The 20764-nt window shown below is 44.7% G+C and overlaps 2 protein-coding genes across 4 annotated transcripts in view; one reads left to right on the top strand and one right to left on the bottom strand.

Moving 5' to 3' along the window:
• The window catches only part of Tp53bp1 (tumor protein p53 binding protein 1), a 74951-nt gene that overhangs the window by 45919 nt on the left and 8268 nt on the right, over positions 1–20764 (top strand). For all 3 annotated transcript variants that reach the window (XM_059261232.1, XM_059261233.1, XM_059261231.1), the window contains 7 exons: positions 2173–2233; positions 4953–5045; positions 10057–10543; positions 15951–16103; positions 18790–19061; positions 19667–19816; positions 20049–20479. In XM_059261232.1, coding sequence (XP_059117215.1) covers positions 2173–2233; positions 4953–5045; positions 10057–10543; positions 15951–16103; positions 18790–19061; positions 19667–19816; positions 20049–20479 — 1647 coding nt within the window. The remainder of the gene's footprint in view (positions 1–2172; positions 2234–4952; positions 5046–10056; positions 10544–15950; positions 16104–18789; positions 19062–19666; positions 19817–20048; positions 20480–20764) is intronic.
• The window catches only part of Tubgcp4 (tubulin gamma complex component 4), a 59212-nt gene continuing 51715 nt past the window's right edge, over positions 13268–20764 (bottom strand). The window contains exons 19-22 of the transcript XR_009378874.1: positions 20039–20320; positions 16822–16937; positions 15831–15944; positions 13268–13819 (exon numbers count right to left, since the gene is read on the bottom strand). The gene's annotated coding sequence lies outside the window, so the exon portion shown is untranslated. The remainder of the gene's footprint in view (positions 13820–15830; positions 15945–16821; positions 16938–20038; positions 20321–20764) is intronic.

Here is a 20764-nt window from a genome sequence, read left to right as displayed (position 1 = left end):
GAAACTGGTTCTGGAAGCAGAGTCACTCCTCTCCCAGTGCAGATCCAAACATGCTTATGTCATGTCTTCTAAAGCCCCTGTCCTAGGGCAGCTGGCACACTAAGCATGTAACAGGGAGGAAGGAAGAGAGCAAGCAGCTAAGGTATTATAAACATTGTAGCCTTCAGAATAGCTAGGAGGTGAGTGTGCCATTGCTCACCCCAGGGTATAAAAGTGCCCGCAGTGGGAAAGAGAAGAGGCAGGCTCTTCATGAGAGAATGCGGTGCTTTGTCCTGAGCACTCAGGGGAACCTTAGCTAGCTGCCTCAACAGGACGGCCCCAGCTGATTTCTGCGAGATGTTTTCAGCACCTGGTTGATGGTGTTTTTGTATCTGCTGCTATTCACTATTTTTATTTTTCTTGCTGTATATTTAATAAACTCACTTATTTGAAACTGAAGGCCTGACTATCATAGACCATTCTCTAGACCAGACAGAACACAGGGCATATGGATTTGAACTTAGACTGTCAATGAGAATTAAAATATTACTTGATTTCACCTTTATTCTTGTCTTTGAGGTTAAATAAGGGCTTATCAAGAGAGAGATGCTGATGTTGGCGTTTGGGATACTCGAACAGGAGGATTTCAAACTCACGGCCATTCTGAGCTGAGAAAGTGGGAGGGGGAGAGAGGAGAGAATGGGTGGGAACATGTTAGCGCTAACATTCTAACTGGGAGACCTAGATGGGGCTCAAGGAAGGTGGCTCAGTCACACTCCTAACAGTGCCTCCCATTATATGTGCTTATTACTAGGAAGGTAATCTCAGGCCCAGTCACCGATAGTGACATCATTTCATCCTCACAGCAGCTTGTGAAGTTGCTCTGTTTTTTTCTGTTACAAATGGGGCAACTTGGGTTCAGAGTGACAAAGCATTTTACCCCTAGGCTGCCTGAGCTCAGGAGCCTGGCTCTAACCACCTTTGTTTTCCTGAACAAGGCTCTGACTATTCAACTGGATAGACTGTTGAACACATGCTAAGTCGTGAGTGTTTTGTGAATGTTTCAAAAAAAGATTTAAAAGCTATTTTTTTCTGAGACTGGAATAAATTGCAAATGAAAAGGGCCCAGTTTAATCCTTTGACGGTACCGCCAGTAAGAAAATACTGTGTTCTTCCTGCTGGCTCTTTTGTGGGAAGTGTCCTCTTTCAGATACCTGCCCTTAAAAACATTTTTAAACTTACTTTGTTCTTATGTGTATGAGTATTTTGCCTGCATGTATGCATGTGCACCATGTGTGTGCCTGGAGCCTGTGAAGGTCCTAAGAGGACATCAGATCCCCTGGGGTTGGAGTTACAGATGGCTGTGAGCCACAATGGGAGTGTTGGGAACTGAACCTAGGTTGTCTGCCGGAGCAACCAGTGATCTTAAAGCCTCTTGGAAAGGTCTTGGGTGTCTTTTACATGTGAATGTTTCTAAAATGAACTGTTGAATTTATACATTAACTTAAAATATTTTCCTATACACTTCATTATTATTTATTTATTTTGAGAAAGAGTTTCACTATGTAGCCCAGGCTGTCCTAGAATTACTGTGTAGTTCATGCTGGCCTTGAACTGAAATCTTTCTGCTTGAGTCTCCCAAATGTTGAGATTACAAGGGTGTATCATGCTACACTTGGCTTGTCATGTAGTTTATTCAAGTTTTGTTTTGTTTTCTTTTTTAAATAAAGTTTTAGCACACACATATCTTTAATCCCAGCTCTTGGGAAAGCAGAGTTATGTGGGTCTCTGTGAGTTTGAGGCTAGCCTGGTCTACATAGGAGAGATGCTGTCTCAAAAAAAAATTCTAACATTTAAAAAAATATATTTTTAGGTATCCTTTTGTATTTTCTCATGTGAATTTTAAATTTCTTGTATGGGGAGGTGAATTGTAATTCAGGTAGTTTAATTTTCATTACAGATATTACAGATTGCAGTTCTGGCTAAGCAGACATGTTTTCCATAGGAAATTTGAAGTAAAATTAAATGGTAGAGATGAGAAGAACTCGGGCTGCTGAAGCATGTCCTTTCTGCTAATTGCTGGCTTTCTTTATGGCGGCCTTTTGTTGCCGGTGCAGCAGAGAGGCTTTAGACTCGGTGCTGACTGAATTCTGCTTCTCTTTCCTTTCTCTCGTTGCTTTTGTTTTTGTCCAGAGCCCGCTACTGCTGAGAGAGAAAATGGATCTGCTGCTGCTGCTGCTGAGCCTGTTGCCAGGTAACCAGGGCTCGTTGTTATTTAGAGGAGTTTAATACAGAGGTACTGCCTAAAGAGAGGAAGATGACTTGCAACACACGAAAACACTCAAAACCCAGCATAAAGTAGTCAGCAATGCGTTGAATATTGTAGGCTTTCCTAGTAATTTTATGACTAACAAACTTTTGCTGTCCTTAACGTTAAAACCACCTGGTGGTTTTCCCACCATTCACGTGAGTGCCCTTTTCTTTTTCCTGTGGATGGCTGAGGTGAGAAGACAAAGGACCAAAAGAGATGGCTGTAGACACACTGTCCTCCTGTGTCTGTACCCCGCTAAAGCCTCAGGAAATTTTACCTTTCCTTGTCAAATTAACTACTGTGTTGAGCTGGTTTGCTTTGTCACCAATGCTGCCATGCTTTCAGTGAAGGATGCCGGGATCCATGGGTATTGGTGGCGAAGCTTTGCCATCTGGTGGCTGTGAGAAGAGGACTGTTTGATTAGTTTCTGGCATGAGCCATCCCAGCATGAAAACCCTAGCGAGCAGGGGACATACAAGTGGAGATTCTTAGGTCAGCACAGGCGGGCACTGTGAGGGAAGCCGACTGCATGTGAGAGTGTTGAGGGCTGAGGGTGACAGCCGATGAGCGCCCCATTTAAGAGTGCTCTGCCTTTGCCAGTGCCGTCATCTGTGAGTGAGTTAGCTGGGCTACAGCCCGGGCACGACACTCGCCTAAGTGTGAGGGCTTTTGTTCTGCACTATACTACGATAAATTAAGTGACAGTTTTTAAAGAAGGATTCCAGCTTACTATTGCCAAATCTTTAAAAAATTGAAGAGAATTGTAAGTTTTTTAAAAAGATAAGGTGCCTGATGACTACATTTGACCCTCTGTGGGTTTCTGAACTTTTGGGGAGAACATAGGGAGGAGAGATGAAGAGGAAGCTTAGCGAAGGTTGGTGGGTCATAGAAAAAGTTGAAAGTTGTTGGTGTTGCCATGAAGCACTTTTTTGATGTAAATATCTATGCTTAAGAAATCTATATGTTAGCCGGGTGGCAGTGGTGGCGCACGCCTTTAATCCCAGCACTTGGGAGGCAGAGGCAGGTGAATCTCTGTGAGTTCGAGGCCAGCCTGGGCTACAGAGTGAGATCCAGGGAAGGCACAAAGCTACACAGAGAAACCCTGTCTTGAAAAACCAAAAAAAAAAAAAAAAAAAAAAAAAAAACCCACCAAAAAACAAAACCAAAAAAGAAATCCATATGTTAAAATATTTGATTTTTGGGTTCATCCTAAGAAGTCATTTAAAGGGAATGGAGACTTGGCTCTGTGGTTAAGAGTACTGCATTCTCTTGGAGAGGACTTGGGTTTGAATCCCAGCCCACATGGCAGCTTACAACTGTCTGTAACTCCAGTCCCAGAGGCCGAATGCTTCTTCTGGCTTCTCTGAGCACCAGGTATGCATGTGGTATCCAGACATAGATGAAGGCAAAACACCCATGTACATGAAATGGTAAAATTAAATTAAGAACAAAAATATTTCTAAAAAAAGTTGTTTAAGATTTGTTTTGTAGCCAGGCGGTGGTGGCGCACGCCTTTAATCCCAGCACTCGGGAGGCAGAGCCAGGCGGATCTCTGTGAGTTCGAGGCCAGCCTGGACTACCAAGTGAGTTCCAGGAAAGGCGCAAAGCTACACAGAGAAACCCTGTCTCGAAAAACCAAAAAAAAAAAAAAAGATTTGTTTTGTAAACGATTGTACATCCTCTGCATTTAGGTGAAGCATTTGAGTGTTTGTGACAAACACTGGACTCTGGTCACAGTGCCTGATGCCACCTTAGTGTTCCATCATTTGGCTGTGGGGAGACTAAGTGTAGGCAAAGTAGAGAGTAGTCTAATGTGGACAACCCCGCTGTAAGTGGCCTGTCTTCATGGGTTATAAAGTCCTGGAGTACCCCTTCTACCAGTGGGCTATTGTCAAGGTGATTCCAGCGTCACAGCATTTTAGTAAATATTTCCGTGCTAACTCTAAAAGAGAAGGATTCTTATTTTACAATTAACCATACTGTTAACCATCCTTTACAAAACAGACAGTAGTTCTTAGTGCTGTAAAGTGTTCAATGTTTCCATTCCCTGCTTTGTAATATTTTCTTGTTAGAATCAAGATCCCCAATCTACAAATGACATCAGATACACATTTAGCTTTGTTTGTTTTTTAAATCATGGCATATGTTCCTCCTTTTTGTTCCTTTTTTAAATTATCTCCTAAAGGAACTAGATTGTCTGTTCTATTGATTTCTGCATCCTGGGTTTTTCTCTTTAATCCTTGTAGTATTAGTAAGTCTCTCTTACTTCTCCAGTGACCTCATGAAGGTTTCTATGTGTGGATGTTTGTTTGCACCTCTCTCTGTGTACCATATGTGCACCTGGTGCTCATGGAGGCCAGAAGAGGGCGCCAGATCCCCTGGAACTGGAGTTAGAGATCTGTTGTGAGCTGTCATGGGTGCTGGGAATGGAACTAGGTGCTTTGGAAGAACAGCCAGTGCTCTTAACTGCAGAGACATCTCCTTAGTCCCTATATGTAAATTTTTTTATTGTGTTAGCTTGAAACGTGTCAAGAGTTGGCTTTTGGGGGTAATAATGGATTGGAGTTTGGGATGTAGAGGAACTCTGTGTCTAAAGAGGGTGATCTCCAGAGGTACTTTCCATTTGAAACTAGGAAGCGCATTCTTTAACTTGTTATTTTAGTCCCCAGAAGACTGTGCCTGTGTTTAGCTGTATCTGTGAAGCCCAGCGAGAGAATGAGGCTCAGAGCGAGGATCCTCCATCTGCACCCATCAGGTAAACATTTTCTTTTTCATTTTTTGACACAAGGTTTCATTGCGTAGCTCTGGCTGGGCTTGAACTCATGGAGACCCGCCTGCCTCTGCATCCTGACTGATGAGATCAAAGGCATGCGCCACCACACCTGGCTTATTTTCAGCTGCATTGATTCATTATATAGTTGATTCCATTTCTGGTATTGATTGTCACTGTTTTGTGAAGTTGGCAACTTACCTATTTATGGTTAGGTTGTATTGTGGTGTATTGTTGGCCCAGGCTGGCTTCGGGCTTCTGGGCTTAAGCATTGCCCTTGCTTCAGCTTCCTGAGTAGGTGGGAACTGCAGCTGCATTACACTGCACCTCACGTCAAGCTGTTTGTTTGTTTGTTTATTTATTTATTTATTTATTTATTTATTTATTTTTAAGATTTATTTATTATGTATACAGTGTTCTGTTGGCATGTATCCCTGCATGCCAGAAGAGGGCACCAGATCCCATTACAGACAGTTGTGAGCCACCATATGGTTGCTGGGAATTGAACTCAGGACCTCTGGAAGAGCAGCCAGTGTTCTTAACCTCTGAGCCATCTCTCCAGCCCTATTTATTTATTTTTAAGGATAAAGATTCATTTGTGTGTGTGTGTTTGTTTGAGTGTGCGTGCACGCACGAGCATGTGTGTGTGTGTGCGCGCGCGTGCGCACGTGTCTTCCTCAGTCACTTTCCTCCTATTTTTTCTTTCATTATTATATTTTAAATTTTTAATTAGTTTTTTATTTTTGTTTTTTTGAGACAGGGTTTCATTATGTAGCCTTCACTGGCCTGGAACTCACTGTGTAGACCAAGTTGGCATTGAACTCACAGAGATCCGCCTGCCCTTGTCTCTCAGTGCTGGGATTAAAGGTGTGCGCCACCACGCCTGGCCTCTCTCTTTCATTTTCAGTTCTGTGTATGTGTACAAGGGTGCAGTACTCATGGAGGTCTGAGGTGTTGAGTGCCCCTGGAGCTGGAGTTCCAGGTGGTTGTGAGCTGACTGAGGAGCGTGCTACACTTAGGTTCTCTTCAGGAGCGGTAGTCACCCTTAGCCCATGAGACATCTCTCCAGCCTCCCTCCCTACTCTTCTCTGACTGAACCTGGAGTTCACAAATTGGCTGGATTTGCTGACCATGGAGCTCAGAGATCCTCCTATTTCTACCATTTTCCTACCCCGAACACAGGGATTATTGACACAGGCTTGTCAACCAAGATGAAGTGTTTATGACTACAATTTAGCCTTAGTCAACTGTACAGTGCTCATAGAATGAGAAATAACCAAATTTCTGATGTTGGTAGAAATCTGCTAATACTACTAATAGAATGAATGAGTCATTAACCCTCCATCCCCTGACCTTTTTTTTTTTTTTTTTTTTTTTTGAGACTGTCTCACTGTGTAGCCCTAGCTGTCCTGGAACTCACTCTGTATACCAGGCTGGTCTCAAACTCGCACAGATTCCACCCATCTCTGTTGGGACTGATGGTATGCCCTACCATGCCTGGCACATCACTTTTCATTTTTAAAGAATCAACAGTTCTGGCTGGGCATGGTGGTGCATGCATTTCATACCAGCACTCAAGAGGCAGAAAAAAAATTCCCAAACAAAATAGAACTTTGCTTTAGAAGTAAAATTCTATTCAGTGGCTCTGCCCTGAATCCAAAGTTTCTGGGGTATCTTGGTTTCCTTGACCATGCTGACATTGTTGTAGTCTGGGGAGCTTATGAACCACAGACATGTCTTTATTAACGTGTGTGGGGTCAGGACAGTCCCCATAATCTTAGATTAAAGCTGGCAGACCTGTTGCACGGAAGGGCTGTTTCCTGCACGGAGCCCCTGGGGTTGTGTTTACAGGTGCACACATGCTTCAGGACAGCTCTACCTTCTTGATGTGATAGTCTCCCAAAGGCCACACCTCTCTATGCCATTTCCTGGGGGTTAGGGTTTATGAGCTAAGCAGACTCAGGGATTCATTCTGTAGTGTGAGGTCAAATGTGCAAGCTTGTTTAAGGATGGGAAGCAGTGGTAGCAGCGGAGGCCTGGTGACCTTCATGGCAGCTTGTTTCCTTATGTGTTAGTGGTCTTAAAGGGTAGATGTGAATGTGAAGGTGAGTTGTTCATTGCTTTGTTTTATGCAGCTGGTTGTGATTGTATCTGCTGTGCTTAGCACTTTCACATTTTATGATCTTTCATAAATCTCATGAAGATTTAACTGCTATTCATGTGTGTCCTGACAGTGTGTTTTATCCTTTTTCTCAGTGGACCCTGTATCCCCACTCAGCCAATGTTCCTGACAGTAGGCTACAGACTACTGTAACCAACGTGTTCCTTTTAGGTAGGAGGCTGTTGAAGTCCATCACCTATTAGTACACGGTGCTGAGTGACTGAAACCTGCAAACCTTAAGTTCTCTTCTTTACTCATGACCCGAGCAGGGAAAGCCTGACAAGCTCTTTACGGCCCCCTAGGCGACTTAGCTGCTGTGAATGAGAGCTCCAAGCTTGGTTTTTCTCTGGCCAAAACACGTGCTAACAATACAGTGTGGTTTCCAAGCCCCTTATATCCATGATATAATCTTCAAGGGCTGGGACAGCTCAGAATGTCGGCTCAGAATGGATTTTTTTAATTTAATTTAATTTAATTTTTTAAGAAAGTCTCAAGCAGACCTAGAACTCATCTGAGTAGCCCAGGCAGGCCTTAAAGTCGCAGCAGTCCTCCTGCCTCAAGCTTCCTGAGGGCTGGGATTATAGGTGTGAACTGCCACACCTGGTGATTTATTTCACATTTGTTCTGGCTATTCACATGTGAGATAGCCTAAAAAATGCATTCATTTATGTTTATTTAATATAGCAGTAGCTTATTGATTTATAGACTATCCATTCTTTTGTTCAGAGTAAAGATCCTAAGCACCTGTGTAGTTAGCTTCAGATGTCAACTTGACACAAACCTAGTGTCACCTGGGAAGGGAATCTCAGCTGAAGAGTTTTCCAGATTAGGTTGCCTCATGTCTGTGAGGCAGTTTCTTAATTGTAATTGGAGGACCCAGTTCATTGTGAGTGGTACCATTTTTAGGCAGGTGGGGCTGGGTTGTGTAAGAAAGGTAGATGAGCCGGGCGGTGGTGGCGCACGCCTTTAATCCCAGCACTCGGGAGGCAGAGCCAGGCGGATCTCTGTGAGTTCCAGGACAGGCACCAAAACTACACAGAGAAACCCTGTCTCGAAAAACCAAAAAAAAAAAAAAAAAAAAAAAAAAGGTTGATCAGCAGCCCAGAGGAAGCCAGGCCAGTAGTAAGCAGCATTCTTCCATGGCCTCTGCTTCAGTTCCTGCCCTGGCTGCCCTTGATGATGGACTGTAATCTGTAGACCAAATAAATGTCTTCCTACTCCAAGTTGCTTTTGGGCAGCGTTCTAACACAGCAATAGAAACCAAACTAAGATAACCTGTAGTCTACCAGCTTTAAGTTAAGCATTTCAGGTATAAAGGTAAGACAAATTTATGTGTAAACTGCTTAGAGCTAGCCTGAGTTTGTTTGTTTCTTTTCTTTTTTTTTTTTTTTTTAAAAGATTGATTTATTTATTATGTATATGTATACAGTGAGTGTTCAGCCTGCAGGCCAGAAGAGGGCACCAGATCTCATTGTAGATGGTTGTGAGCCACCATGTGGTTGCGGGGAATTGAACTCAGGTCCTCAGGAAGAACAGCCAGTGCTCTTAACCTCTGAGCCATCTCTCTAGCCCGTTTCTTTCTTTTTTGAGACTGTGTGTTTCTCTGTATAGTCCTGGCTGTCCTGGAACTCACTCTATAGATCAGGCTGACCTTGAACTCAGAGATCCGCCTGCCTCTGCCTCCTGAGTGCTGAGATTAAAGGTGTGTGCCACCACCAGCTTTAGCCTGGGTTTCTTATTCTAGAAAACTATTAACATTTAAAATCTCTAGTTACTTTGGAAACTATGGTATTTGGCTTATAGGCAACATTCAGGTAATGTTTAAAGGATAAATAAATCAGTCACTATGTGCTGTTTGGTTTTTTGTCAGTTTACATAAACCTAGACATATCTGTGAAGAGGGAATCTCAAATGAGGAATTGCCTCCGTTAGCTAGTCTGTAGGCATGTCTGTGGCAGCGTTTTCCTGATTAGTGAGTTATGTGGAAGGGCCACTCACTGTGGGTGGTGCCACTCCTAAATGGGTGGTCTTGGGTTCTGCAAGAAACCAGGCTGGGCCAGTCATGGGGAGCAAGCCCGTATAAGCAGCACTCCTCCTTTGGGCCTGGCTTTGGTTCCTGTCTCCAGTTTCTGCTGTGTGTTCCTGCCCTGGCTTCCTGTGATGATGGACTGTAACTTGTAGGCCAGTTAACCCTTTCCTCGCCAAGTTGCTTCGATCATGGTCTTTGTCACCGCAGTAGAAATCTAATTCAGACACACGGGCTCCCAAATGGAGAGACTACTGAAGAGCTGGCCCGTATCTTAGGCCCTCCTCTGCAGTTGTCTGAAGTGGTTGGGTGGAGCTCTGCCCAGGGAGCTCCACACTGAAGCACTGGACATCTGCTGTGATCACCAAGTGGCCTTTGACCCGGAAAGACCAGACTCTTACCTACAACTTTTCTTCTTTGAAGATTGTATTTCTTCTCTTAAATTACTGTTCAGAAGAGAGCAGACCTCATGCGTAGTGGTAGGAGTCAGTAAAGAATGTTAGAACCATTCATAAACCAAATGAGACTTCATGACTAATGGATCTTTTTCTTTTTCTTTGAGACAGAGTCTCATTATGTATCCCTGGCTGTCTTGGAAGTCATGATGTAGACCAGGCTGGTGGATTCCCACAATGGGAATTACTTTCTTTTTACTGTTTTATGTTTGAGACTATTGATTATAGCCCTGGTTGTTCTGTGCTCCTCAGCTCCCTGGGTGCTGGGATTATAGATGTGTGCCACCACACTGATTCAGAGGAATAACCTGCATTCAAACCAGAATATGTGATGTCTTTATGTTTCATTTTCAGGGCAAACTTGCTCCATTTTCCAAGTGTTCAAGAAGATGACAAAGAAAAACCAGATGGTACTCCAGAGCTCAGGCAGAGTGAGCAGCCTGTGAGGCCCACTGGGCCTGTCAAGGATGCCGCTGCTTCGGAGGACTCTGCTTCTTCTGTTTCCCAGCAGAAAGCCCCAGAGGGGCTATTCAGTCCTCACGGAGAAGTGATGGAAACAGACCTGCTAGAAGGGCTGAGTGCTAACCAGGAAAAACCGTGTAAGGTCTTGATGGAAAGGCCCACCCAGAGTAACATAGGAATCCAGACCATGGACCATTCCCTGTGTGCCCCAGAAACTGTTTCAGCAGCAACCCAGACTGTGAAGAGTGTCTGTGAGCAGGGGACCAGTACAGTGGACCAGAACTCTGGGAAACAAGATGCCACTGTGCAGACTGAGAGGGGAAGTGCTGAGAAACAGGCCAGTGCTCCTGTGGATGACACCGAGTCTCTCCACAGCCAGGTGGGCACAGTTGGGGGCCTTAGGGGCCCAGCACAGACTCCTCATTCTCTGCGGGGCTCATTTAGACCTTCCACTAGCAATCTTATGGGTTTCTTTGTTTGTTTGCGTGTGTGCACGTGGAGGTGCATGTGAACGAACGTTCAAAGGCTATGTGTGAAAATCAGGAGACAGCGTCAGGTGTTGGTCCTCAGGTGTCTTCCGTCTGTGTGTTTGAGACAGGGTCTCTCAGTGGTTGGAAACTTCCCACGTAGGCCAAGCTAGCTGACCTCTGAGTCGGAAGTCCTGTGTCTTTCCCATCTCACTGGTGCTGGGAATTACAGATGTGTGCTGCTGTCCTCAGCTTTGGTTCTGGCAATCTGAACTCAAGTCTTAATGCTTGTGTGGCAGACACTTTACTAAGCCATCTCTCCAGCTCCAGTGACATTTCTTTTCATTTTTGTTGATTTTTTTTTATATCTTGTTTGTTGTTTTTGAGGCAGGATCAGTCTCACTGTGTAGCCTTGGCTATCCTAGAACACTGTAGACCAGGTTTGCCTTGAACTGAACAAGTTCCTCCAGTCTCTACCTCCCAATGCTGGAGTTAAAGGTGTATACTACCATGCCCAGCTAATAATTTTTTTAAATTAAAAAGATTGACAGAGGAATTGAGTGGGGATAAGGCATGCTGTCTAGGATTTCTGCTGTTGAAGGAGTCACAGGTATTGTAGAATTTTCCCAGAGGTCGTCATGTTCTGTAAACAGGTGTACCCTGTATCTCATGATGACGGTGATAGGCAGTGAGTCATTAAGGACCAGGTTTAACTGCTACGTGGAGATGCTTTGAGGGTTGAGGGAGAAATCACTTACTGCTGCATCTGGCATGTCTGAAGACATTGGTGGGTCCTGTTTCCTATTGATTTTCCTTTAAAGATTCATTAGTTGCCGGGCGGTGGTGGCGCACGCCTTTAATCCCAGCACTCGGGAGGCAGAGCCAGGCGGATCTCTGTGAGTTCGAGGCCAGCCTGGGCTACCAAGTGAGTCCCAGGAAAGGCGCAAAGCTACACAGAGAAACCCTGTCTCGAAAAACCAAAAAAAAAAAAAAAAAAAAAAGATTCATTAGTTTTACTTTGTGTATGTGTGTGTTGCTGTGTTGTATGCCACATGAGTGCAGTTCCCATAAGGACTGTCAGATCCTCTGGAACAGGAGTTACAGACAGTTATGAGCTGCTGTGTGGGTGCTGGGAGTCAGGTTCTCTGTAAGAGAACTAATTAATAAGATATCTCTCCAGCACCAACCCCTCCCAATTTAAGATTTATTTTATTTTAAAATTTCTGTGTGTGTGTGTGTGTGTGTGTGTGTGAATGAATGTGAATGTGCACATTAGTGCAAATGACAGAGGAGTCCAGAAGAGGTAGTTGTATCCATGAGGACTAGACTTAACGCCATTTCTGAGTCACCCAGTGTGGGTGTTGGGAACTGAACTCCGGTTCTCCACAGAGTAGTGTGTGCTCTTACCCACTGAGCCATCTCTCTAGCTCCTACCTTTTGATTGTTCTGGGTCTTATTTTAGCAACTACTTTTGATAGATGTTACTACAATGTCACACAGAATGAAAAAATGTGTTTTAAGAGGTAGTTTCTCTTGATAAGAACGGTGTTAGGGGCTGGAGAGATGGCTCAGTGGTTAAGAGCCGCTTGTTGCTCATCCAGAGGACCCGAGTTCGGTTCTCAGCACTTATGCTGGCTGCTCACCACTGTAACTTCAGGTAGCCTCTGAGGGGCACCCTCACGCACATGGCGTATGCTCAACATAGACATATGCACATAAGTAAAATAAATCTCTTTAAAAAGGTGCTAGGAAAATGCAGTTGGTGGATGGGTAAAGAGTCTTTTTGGTTTTTTTCGAGACAGGGTTTCTCTGTGTAGCTTTGTGTCTTTCCTGGAACTCGCTTTGTAGACCAGGCTGGCCTCGAACTCACAGAGATCTGCCTGCCTCTGCCTCCCAAGTGCTGGGTAAAGATTCTCAATTAGGGAAAAGTTTTGGAAAGTGGAGCATGTGTGGAGAACTTGGAACTGTGAATGACAAAGGCGAGTTGGAGATTTTCTGAGTGTCAGAACTTTTTTAAAAAAAATCTCTCTGAAGTAGCTAGGACTTGGGCCAGTGCCAGGGGAAAGCACAGGCTACCACTCTGATGCTCCCTAAATCTGTGTATGGGAACTGTATATGGAGCTAGGTTTCCTGGGACAGCAAAATGACTTTTTTCTCCACCCATTATTAATGATATAGTCTTCAAGTCATTTAACTTTAGAGACCTTTTTGAGAAGTTAGCATGGGTTATCTGCCCTCCTCCTGACTCTTGTTTGATTTTATTAGATAGGGTTAAGTCTGTCCCTCGAAGAGTTTATTAGGAACCATTTAGATCCTAGGATGCAGGATGGACCAGTCAGACTGCACAGTGTACTTGAGGCTGTCATGGTCCTGGTGCATGTGTGCCCGGTGCATGTGTGCCCGGTGCATGTGTGCCCATTTGTTGACATGCAGCAGCTGTGCTCCAACCTCATTAAATACAGTTGCATATGTAGAAATAGTTTAAAGAACTGGTTTAGGATCCATGTTTTAAAATTTTATTTACAGCTCCATTTTAGCAGAAATTTTACTCCATAGGTAAAGTTGGACTTATGATTATTCAGTTGTATTATTGAAAGCTTTAGGTAAATTATTACACATTACCAAGAAAAACTAAGAATTCCCTTTATTGTGGTGGTAAATATAGTTTGGAAAGACTTGGTATTGATGGTGAAAGTACAGTCGTCTTACCACGTGGAAGGTGAGGTGTGAGACAGTGCATTTCTTCGTAGCATTGCAGAGCCAGTCGGGTGGGGGTGGAGTCAGTGCTGGAGAGAACAGACGGGAATGCTGGCAGGTTTCAGCCACCAGCAGGCCCTAGGTAGTAAACACAGGAGGCTCTGAGAAGTTAACGATTCGATGTAGTGACAAGCAGGGCTTTAAGATCTCACGTGCAAACAGTCTATTTTATAAAACTCACCAACATCCTACTAAAGCATGATTTTGGAGCCCATCTGGAAATGGAAATGATTAACTTGAGGGTTGGGGAGATAGCTCCATTGGTAAAGTGCTCACTGTTGAAACATGAGGAGGGCTGGGGTTCCACCCCCAGATCCCATGTAAAGAAGCCCGATGGAGCAGTGTGCACCCTGTGATCCTAGCACTGGGGAGGCAAAGACAAGATGATTCCTGGGGCTTGATGGGCAGTCTTCTAGTCGAGTTGTCAAATTCTAGGTTCAAGGGAGAGAGTAATTGTAGACACGTTGACCTCATGGTTTCATGAACACCCATAGATACATGTGTGCACACACACATACACAGACAGACATGTACACAACAGAAGAAATTATGATCATGAAACAACCTGATTCTTGTATGTTATCTGGTTGTTTGAATAGTGGTCTAAGAATTCTTAGATTTATATTAATCTATAATAATGCATTTGAATCTGTCATCCTGAATGAACTACATCTGTCCTGATCTTTCCAGTAGGTATTTGTATAATATAATACATGGTACCCATAAGCTGCTCACCAAATACTTGCTTAGTGTTTTTTGAAAAAGAAGCTTATTTTTCTTGAAATAATATTATGAACAGTTGTCACAAAATACAGGGTTTTGTTCAAACTATTTTTATGGTAAACTAGATATAAAGTTTTTTTTTTAAAGCATTTTATTTATTTTTATTTTATGTGTCTGAATGTTTTGTCTGCATATATGTAAGTACACAGAGTAGAGTACATTCCTGGTGCCCATGGAGGCCAGAAGAGGTTGCTAGATCCCCTGGCACTGGGGTTATAGACAGTTGGAATCTGCCATGTGGATGCTGGGACTGGAACTCCAGGGCCCTCTGCAAGAGCAGCAAGGGCTCTTAACCACTGAGCTACCTCTCCAGTTCTAGATATCAAATCTTCATTTGTTATTTTGGATACTATTGTACCTTTCTTTTTCAACAGTGTTTCAGGTAGCCCAGGGGCTGGCCTCAAACTTGCTATGTAGTCGAGAATGGCCTTGAACTTCTGATCTCCTGCCTCCCAAGTCCAAATGCTGGGATTATAGGTGTACACCACCATGCCCAGCTTTCTAATTTAACCCTTCAGTTAAAAATTTATTCATTGTGACTTAAATGGGATTCCTGTTGCTGTGACAAAACACCATGACCAAAAGCAACTTGGGGACAAAGGGTTTATTTGACCTACATATCCTGAGTCATGGTCCATTTAGGGCAGCCAAGGCGGGGAGCTCAAACTGGGCAGGAACCTGGAGGCAGGACCCGATGCAGAGGCCATGGAGGAGTGCTGCTTACTGGCTTGCTCCTCATGGCTTGCTCAGCCTGCTTTCTTTTTTTTTTTTTGTTTTTGTTTTTGTTTTTGTTTTTGTTTTTCAAGACAGGGTTTCTCTGTGTAGCTTTGCGCCTTTCCTGGAACTCACTTGGTAGCCCAGGCTGGCCTCGAACTAACAGAGATCCGCCTGGCTCTGCCTCCCAAGTGCTGGGATTAAAGGCGTGCGCCACCACCGCCCGGCTCAGCCTGCTTTCTTATAGAACCAGGACCAACCAGCCCAGGGATGTCCCCACCCACAATGGGCTGGGCCCTCCCCCATCAATCACTAAGTAAGAAAATGCCCTACAGCCAGTTCTAATTTATGGAGGCATTTCCTCCATTGAGGCTCCTTCCTACCAGATGACTGTAGCTCGTATTAAGCTGACATAACACTGGGCAGTATATTGGTGAGTAGGCAGAGGCAAGTGAATCTCTGATTTGAGGCCAGCCTGTCTACATAGGGAAACCCTGTATCTAAACAAAGTAACAAAATCCCCAAATCTATTCTTGGAGCAGATTAAGATTTTCCTGTTTAATCCCTGGAGAAAGCAATGCCATTTTTGTTGTTGTTGATGAACTGGTTTTCACTGATTGGTTAACAGGTGTGGATTCGGGTCTTCTCTAAGGATCAAAGAGTACCTGCTTTTTAGGTGGCACCCTGTTGTCATGAGAACTAGAAGGATTAGCTGGGTGTGGTGGTACACACTTATCAGAGGCTGAGGCAGGAGGATCATGAGTTGGAGAGAGCAGCTTGGAGTACATTGTGAGTTGAAGATCTGTCTGAGCTATACAAAGAAACAAACAAAAAAAATTCGAATGATTACAATCTAAAACTAATGTGTTAGATACAATTATTGAGCTTCATGATTACACGTGAAGTCGGGCAGACAGACTTCTCCAGCCTCCTCCTCAGTCTTACCTGTAAATAAATGGAATATTTATCATGCCTGACTCTGTTCCTCTGATAGTTAACTGGGAGAGCCATGGCTGCATTCTGCTGTTGGTTCTGTTCTTACGTGGTCTGTGTCTTTTGCTGTAGGGAGAAGAAGAATTTGAAATGCCCCAGCCTCCACACGGCCATGTCCTGCATCGTCACATGAGAACGATCCGTGAAGTCCGTACACTCGTTACCCGTGTCATCACAGACGTTTACTACGTGGACGGGACAGAAGTGGAAAGGAAAGTAACTGAGGTAACACCTGGGGCCACCCACTTCCTCCCCCTCTTCCTCCCTCCCTCCCTCCCTCCCCACTTCCCTTCCCTCCATCCCCTCCTTTCCCTTCTCCCTCCCTCTTCACTCCTCCCCCTCTTCCCTTTCTCGACTTCCCCCATTTCCTGTGCCACTAGGCACGGACATTGTTTTCCTTCAGTTCTTTCTTATCTTTATTTTTACTTTTGCTTTTGGAGACAGAGTCTTTTCTACATGACCCTGGCTGTCCTGGAACTCGTTATGTAGACCAGGCTGGCTTCACGTGCTGGGATTAAAGGCATGCGCCACCACAGCCCAGCTGGTTTGTTTCTTTAGAGAAGGTTTTGCTTGTGTAGCGCAAGCCTCTTAACTTCCTATGTAGCAGGTCTTAAACTTTGTGTCTTCTGTCTCCATCTTAGTTTGTGTTAATGACAAACCCAGGGCCACATATGTGTGAGGGGAGCACTCTATCAACTGCACTGCACCCCAACATTTATTTAGTGTGTGTATTTGTGTGGGTATGTACAGTGGCCTATGCGTGGAGGTCAGAGGACAGCTTTATCAGCTTTCTCCTTGCGTCCTGTGGTTATGGGTTATCAGACATGAGTCATCAGGCATCTGATGAGCCATCTTGCTATCTATCCTTGCCCTCCCCCCAACCATGGATCCTTAAAGGAGAAATCTTCCAGAAGGGAGAATTAAAAGCCCGCTGTTTGCTTACCTTACAGTATTACAGAAATGTGTGTGGTGGTGGTGGTCTTGTGGAGAGACTGGACTCGCTGAGAGGACTCTTGCTTCTCTACACCATGTCAGTTAGCACAGTGCTCTGGAAACATTCTAGATGAGGAAGACCACTGTGTCATGTATGCCCACTTCCCTATGTTGTGCCTGTCGAGGATACTGTCTTAGTCCTGGATCCTTTCCCTACCATGCCTGGAGTTCAGTCTCAGTAGCTGCCACAGAACTGAACTCTAGCACCCAAGCGAGTGTGCATATAAGGTGAAGCCAGTTTGCCTTCTTGTGGTCTGTACTTATCAAATTCTTTGTTACTATTCAATTTTTTGAGACAGGGTCTCATTATGTAGACTTGGCTTAGAACTTGGCATGTAGATCAGGATGGCCTTGAACTCACAGAGATCTACTTGCCTCTGCTTCCCAGTGCTGGGATCAAAGGTGTGTTCCACCACATTCGGCATGTATGCCCCCTCTACACTTGCTGGAAAGAGCTCAGAACTGTGAAGGGACCATATCAACTCAGGACCCCCAAGACCAAGTTCTCAGCAGAAAGAAGATTTATTTGCTGCAGAGGGATGAAGGACAGGGAATAAGAGACAAAGACAGGAGGTAGAGGATGAAGAGAAAGGGGAAGGGGGCAAGGGAGGGGGTAGGGGTATTTGTCCTGGAGGACAACGGACTGCCTCTGGATAGAGAGGAGAAAGACGTAGCACATAGGAAATTGGTGGTTTATAAAGGGCAAAGGAGAAATGTCTTAGAATGAGGTGTTTAATTTTGATTGGACATGTTAATTAGGGCAGCCAAAGGGGGCTTTTGATTGCTGGACTTCAATATTTTGATAGCTGGAGCTGGTAGTCAGTCTCAGGAGGAGGAAGTGGCCAAAACGTGGCTAGCTTGAGGAATGGAATCTGTTTTCAGCAAGGCAGAGGGACTGGGGGAGAAGGGCAAGGCCTGCCAGAGCCTTGTTTGCCATGCTTGGCCTGGCTGGAGTCTCTTCCGGTTGTAACCTCAGGGCTTTACCACTGAGCTACATCCTCAACTCCAATAATGTTTTTCATCTTCATTTTTTCCAAACACCAATACCAGTTTTAGTTTATTTTTGCAAATAATTTTCTGTTTTCTTGGTCACTGGTTTTTTTTTTTTTTTTTTTTTTTTTGGTTTTTCAAGACAGGGTTTCTCTATGTAGCCCTGGATTTCCTGGAACTCACTCTGTAGACCAGGCTAGCCTTGAACTCACAGAGATCCTCCTGCTTCTGCCTTCCAAGTGCTGGGATTAAAGGCATCACCTTTAATCCCATCACCACCGCCTGGCTCCTTGGTCACTTATTAAAGGTATTATAAAAGAAGTAGTGTTGATGATGTCTCTAGAATGACTTCTGACCACTCCTCCTTTTCACCATCCTCCTTAGCTCCCTTCTCTCTGACAGGGAAATGGCTTCTGTCTTCTAGGTTAAACTCCTTGCTAGAGTTCAAAACTTGTACGCTTGCTCAATAAAAAGACAACTTACCTTCATACGCTTATAAAGGTCTCTCTCCTCTTAATTTTTTGCTACATGTAACAGATGTTAAATGTTTGGTTCACTAGCTTTGGACAAGTTTTTATTTACTTATTTATTTATTTACTTACTTACTTACTTAATTTTGAGACAGGGTCTCACTGTGTATCCCTGGCTGGCCTGAAATTTGATACATAGACCAGCTGGTCTCAAATTCAGAGTCCACCTGCCTCTGTTTCCAAGTACTAGGATTAAAGGTGTGTGCCATCATACCCGGCTCTGCTTTGAAAATTTTTATGTAACCCTGGATCAAAACAGCATATTTCCACTACTTCAGAAAATTCCCTCCTGACTCCCACCTGGCTGAGGTGAAGTGTCCTGCAGTCTTTAGGATTTCCCACTTAGCTTTCTGTTAGTATGGTTTCTTCTAGCTTTCCTGTCTGTTTCTTCCCTGCAGGAGACGGAGGAACCAATCGTAGAGTGTCAGGAATGTGAAACAGAGGTTTCTCCTTCCCAGACTGGAGGCTCCTCTGGAGACCTGGGGGACATCAGCTCCTTCTCCTCCAAAGCATCCAGCTCACACCACACATCAAGTGGGACAAGTCTCTCAGCCATGCACAGCAGTGGCAGCTCAGGGCGAGGAGCTGGGCCACTCAAAGGGAAAACCAGCGGAACAGAAGCTGCAGATTTTGCCTTACCCAGTTCCCGAGGAGGGCCAGGAAAACTGAGGTGCATATATGGTCTCCAGAGAGACCCTGCAGGGGCAGGGTTACTAACATTTTAATATCACAGGAGAAGAATTAATGGGGAATGGCCCACCTCAAGCCAGGATAAATCCTCTTCCTCCCTGTTGGGGCTTCTAGGGGAGGAACCTGGTGGGCAAAGAAGCCCCTTAGGGGACATTGGGAATGCTGGATACATGTTCCTGCCATTCCTACATTCTGCAGCTTATCCATATTTTGGTTGGGCATTTAGGGGTTTGGAATGGGCCCCATTATGCTGTTATCTCCTTGGTTTTGGTTCTGCTCTATGGGTATCCAGAGCGTGAAGTAGTGAAGGCAGGGCAGAAATGGATGTGGCATCTTAAATAGCAGCAAGCAGGAAGCTATGTCAGGAGGGAATAGACGTTCATGCAGGAAGAGGTCCTTTTATCCCATTTCCCCTTGCTCCCTGGCTGAGGATTTGTTGATCAGTGTTGATGGGTGTGAGCCAGCTTCCTTTTGCCCTGGAAGAGTAGTACAAGTTGCCTGGCATCTAGTTGGAAGGTCCTGTGGGATGTTAAAGGGTGCATTCACTAGCAGCTGCTGTCAAACTAACCTGTGTTCATTCTCTAGTCCTAGAAAAGGGATCAGTCAGACAGGGGCACCAGTGTGTGAGGAAGATGGTGATGCAGGCCTTGGCATCAGACAGGGAGGGAAGGCTCCAGTCACGCCTCGTGGGCGTGGTCGAAGGGGCCGCCCACCTTCTCGGACCACTGGAACCAGGTACCTGGGTAGTGTTGAAAATAAGGGGGAGTAGAGAGAAGAGGAGAATAGAGAGTACGTGGGGTACCAGAGGGAGAAGAAGGGCCCATACTGACTGAGTGAGGTCACTGTGATTGGGTTCATGTCTGTGATGGGATTAATAAAGAATGGGCTGAAGAGACCTATAGGTAAAAGAGTGGGTTTGGTAGATAGGTCCTTTCTTACCTCACTTCCTTCTCTTACCTGTCTTTAGAGATGCAGTTGTGTCTGGTCCGTTGGGCATAGAAGACATTTCACCTAGTATGTCACCAGATGACAAGTCCTTCACTCGAATTGTGCCCCGTGTGCCAGACTCTACCAAACGAATGGATGCTGGTTCTAATGCTTTGCGGCGGAGTGATTCTCCAGAGATTCCTTTTCAGGCTGCTACTGGTTCTTCTGATGGCTTGGATGCCTCATCTCCAGGAAACAGCTTTGTGGGGCTCCGTGTTGTGGCCAAGTGGTCATCCAATGGCTATTTTTACTCTGGGAAAATCACACGAGATGTTGGAGCTGGGAAGTATAAGCTGCTCTTTGATGATGGGTATGAATGTGATGTGTTGGGCAAAGACATTCTCCTGTGTGACCCCATACCCTTGGACACTGAAGTGACAGCCCTCTCAGAAGATGAGTATTTCAGTGCAGGTAATAAAACAGGCAGAGTCCCTGCCAAAGTACTGTGCCTATCGGTCCATCCTGTCAGCAGTTACCAAGACATTCCTCCCCAGGCTTACTGTTTTTCTGGATCTCTCAAGTCCGGGATTCTACTCCTATTACATTGTTTACCTTTGCCATTGACTTTTTTGTTTGTAGCTTGGTTTTCAGTAAACGTATTTTGGAAAAATTATAGAATTAAAAGAAAAATTTGCCAAGTACAGAATGGTGTTAGGATGGAGGATTCCTGTGTCCTCCTCACCCAGTGCTCCCTAT

This window comes from Peromyscus eremicus, chromosome 4, assembly GCF_949786415.1.
Source record: "Peromyscus eremicus chromosome 4, PerEre_H2_v1, whole genome shotgun sequence".
Taxonomy (NCBI): domain Eukaryota; kingdom Metazoa; phylum Chordata; class Mammalia; order Rodentia; family Cricetidae; genus Peromyscus; species Peromyscus eremicus.
This window is presented reverse-complemented; position numbering and strand designations above follow the sequence as displayed.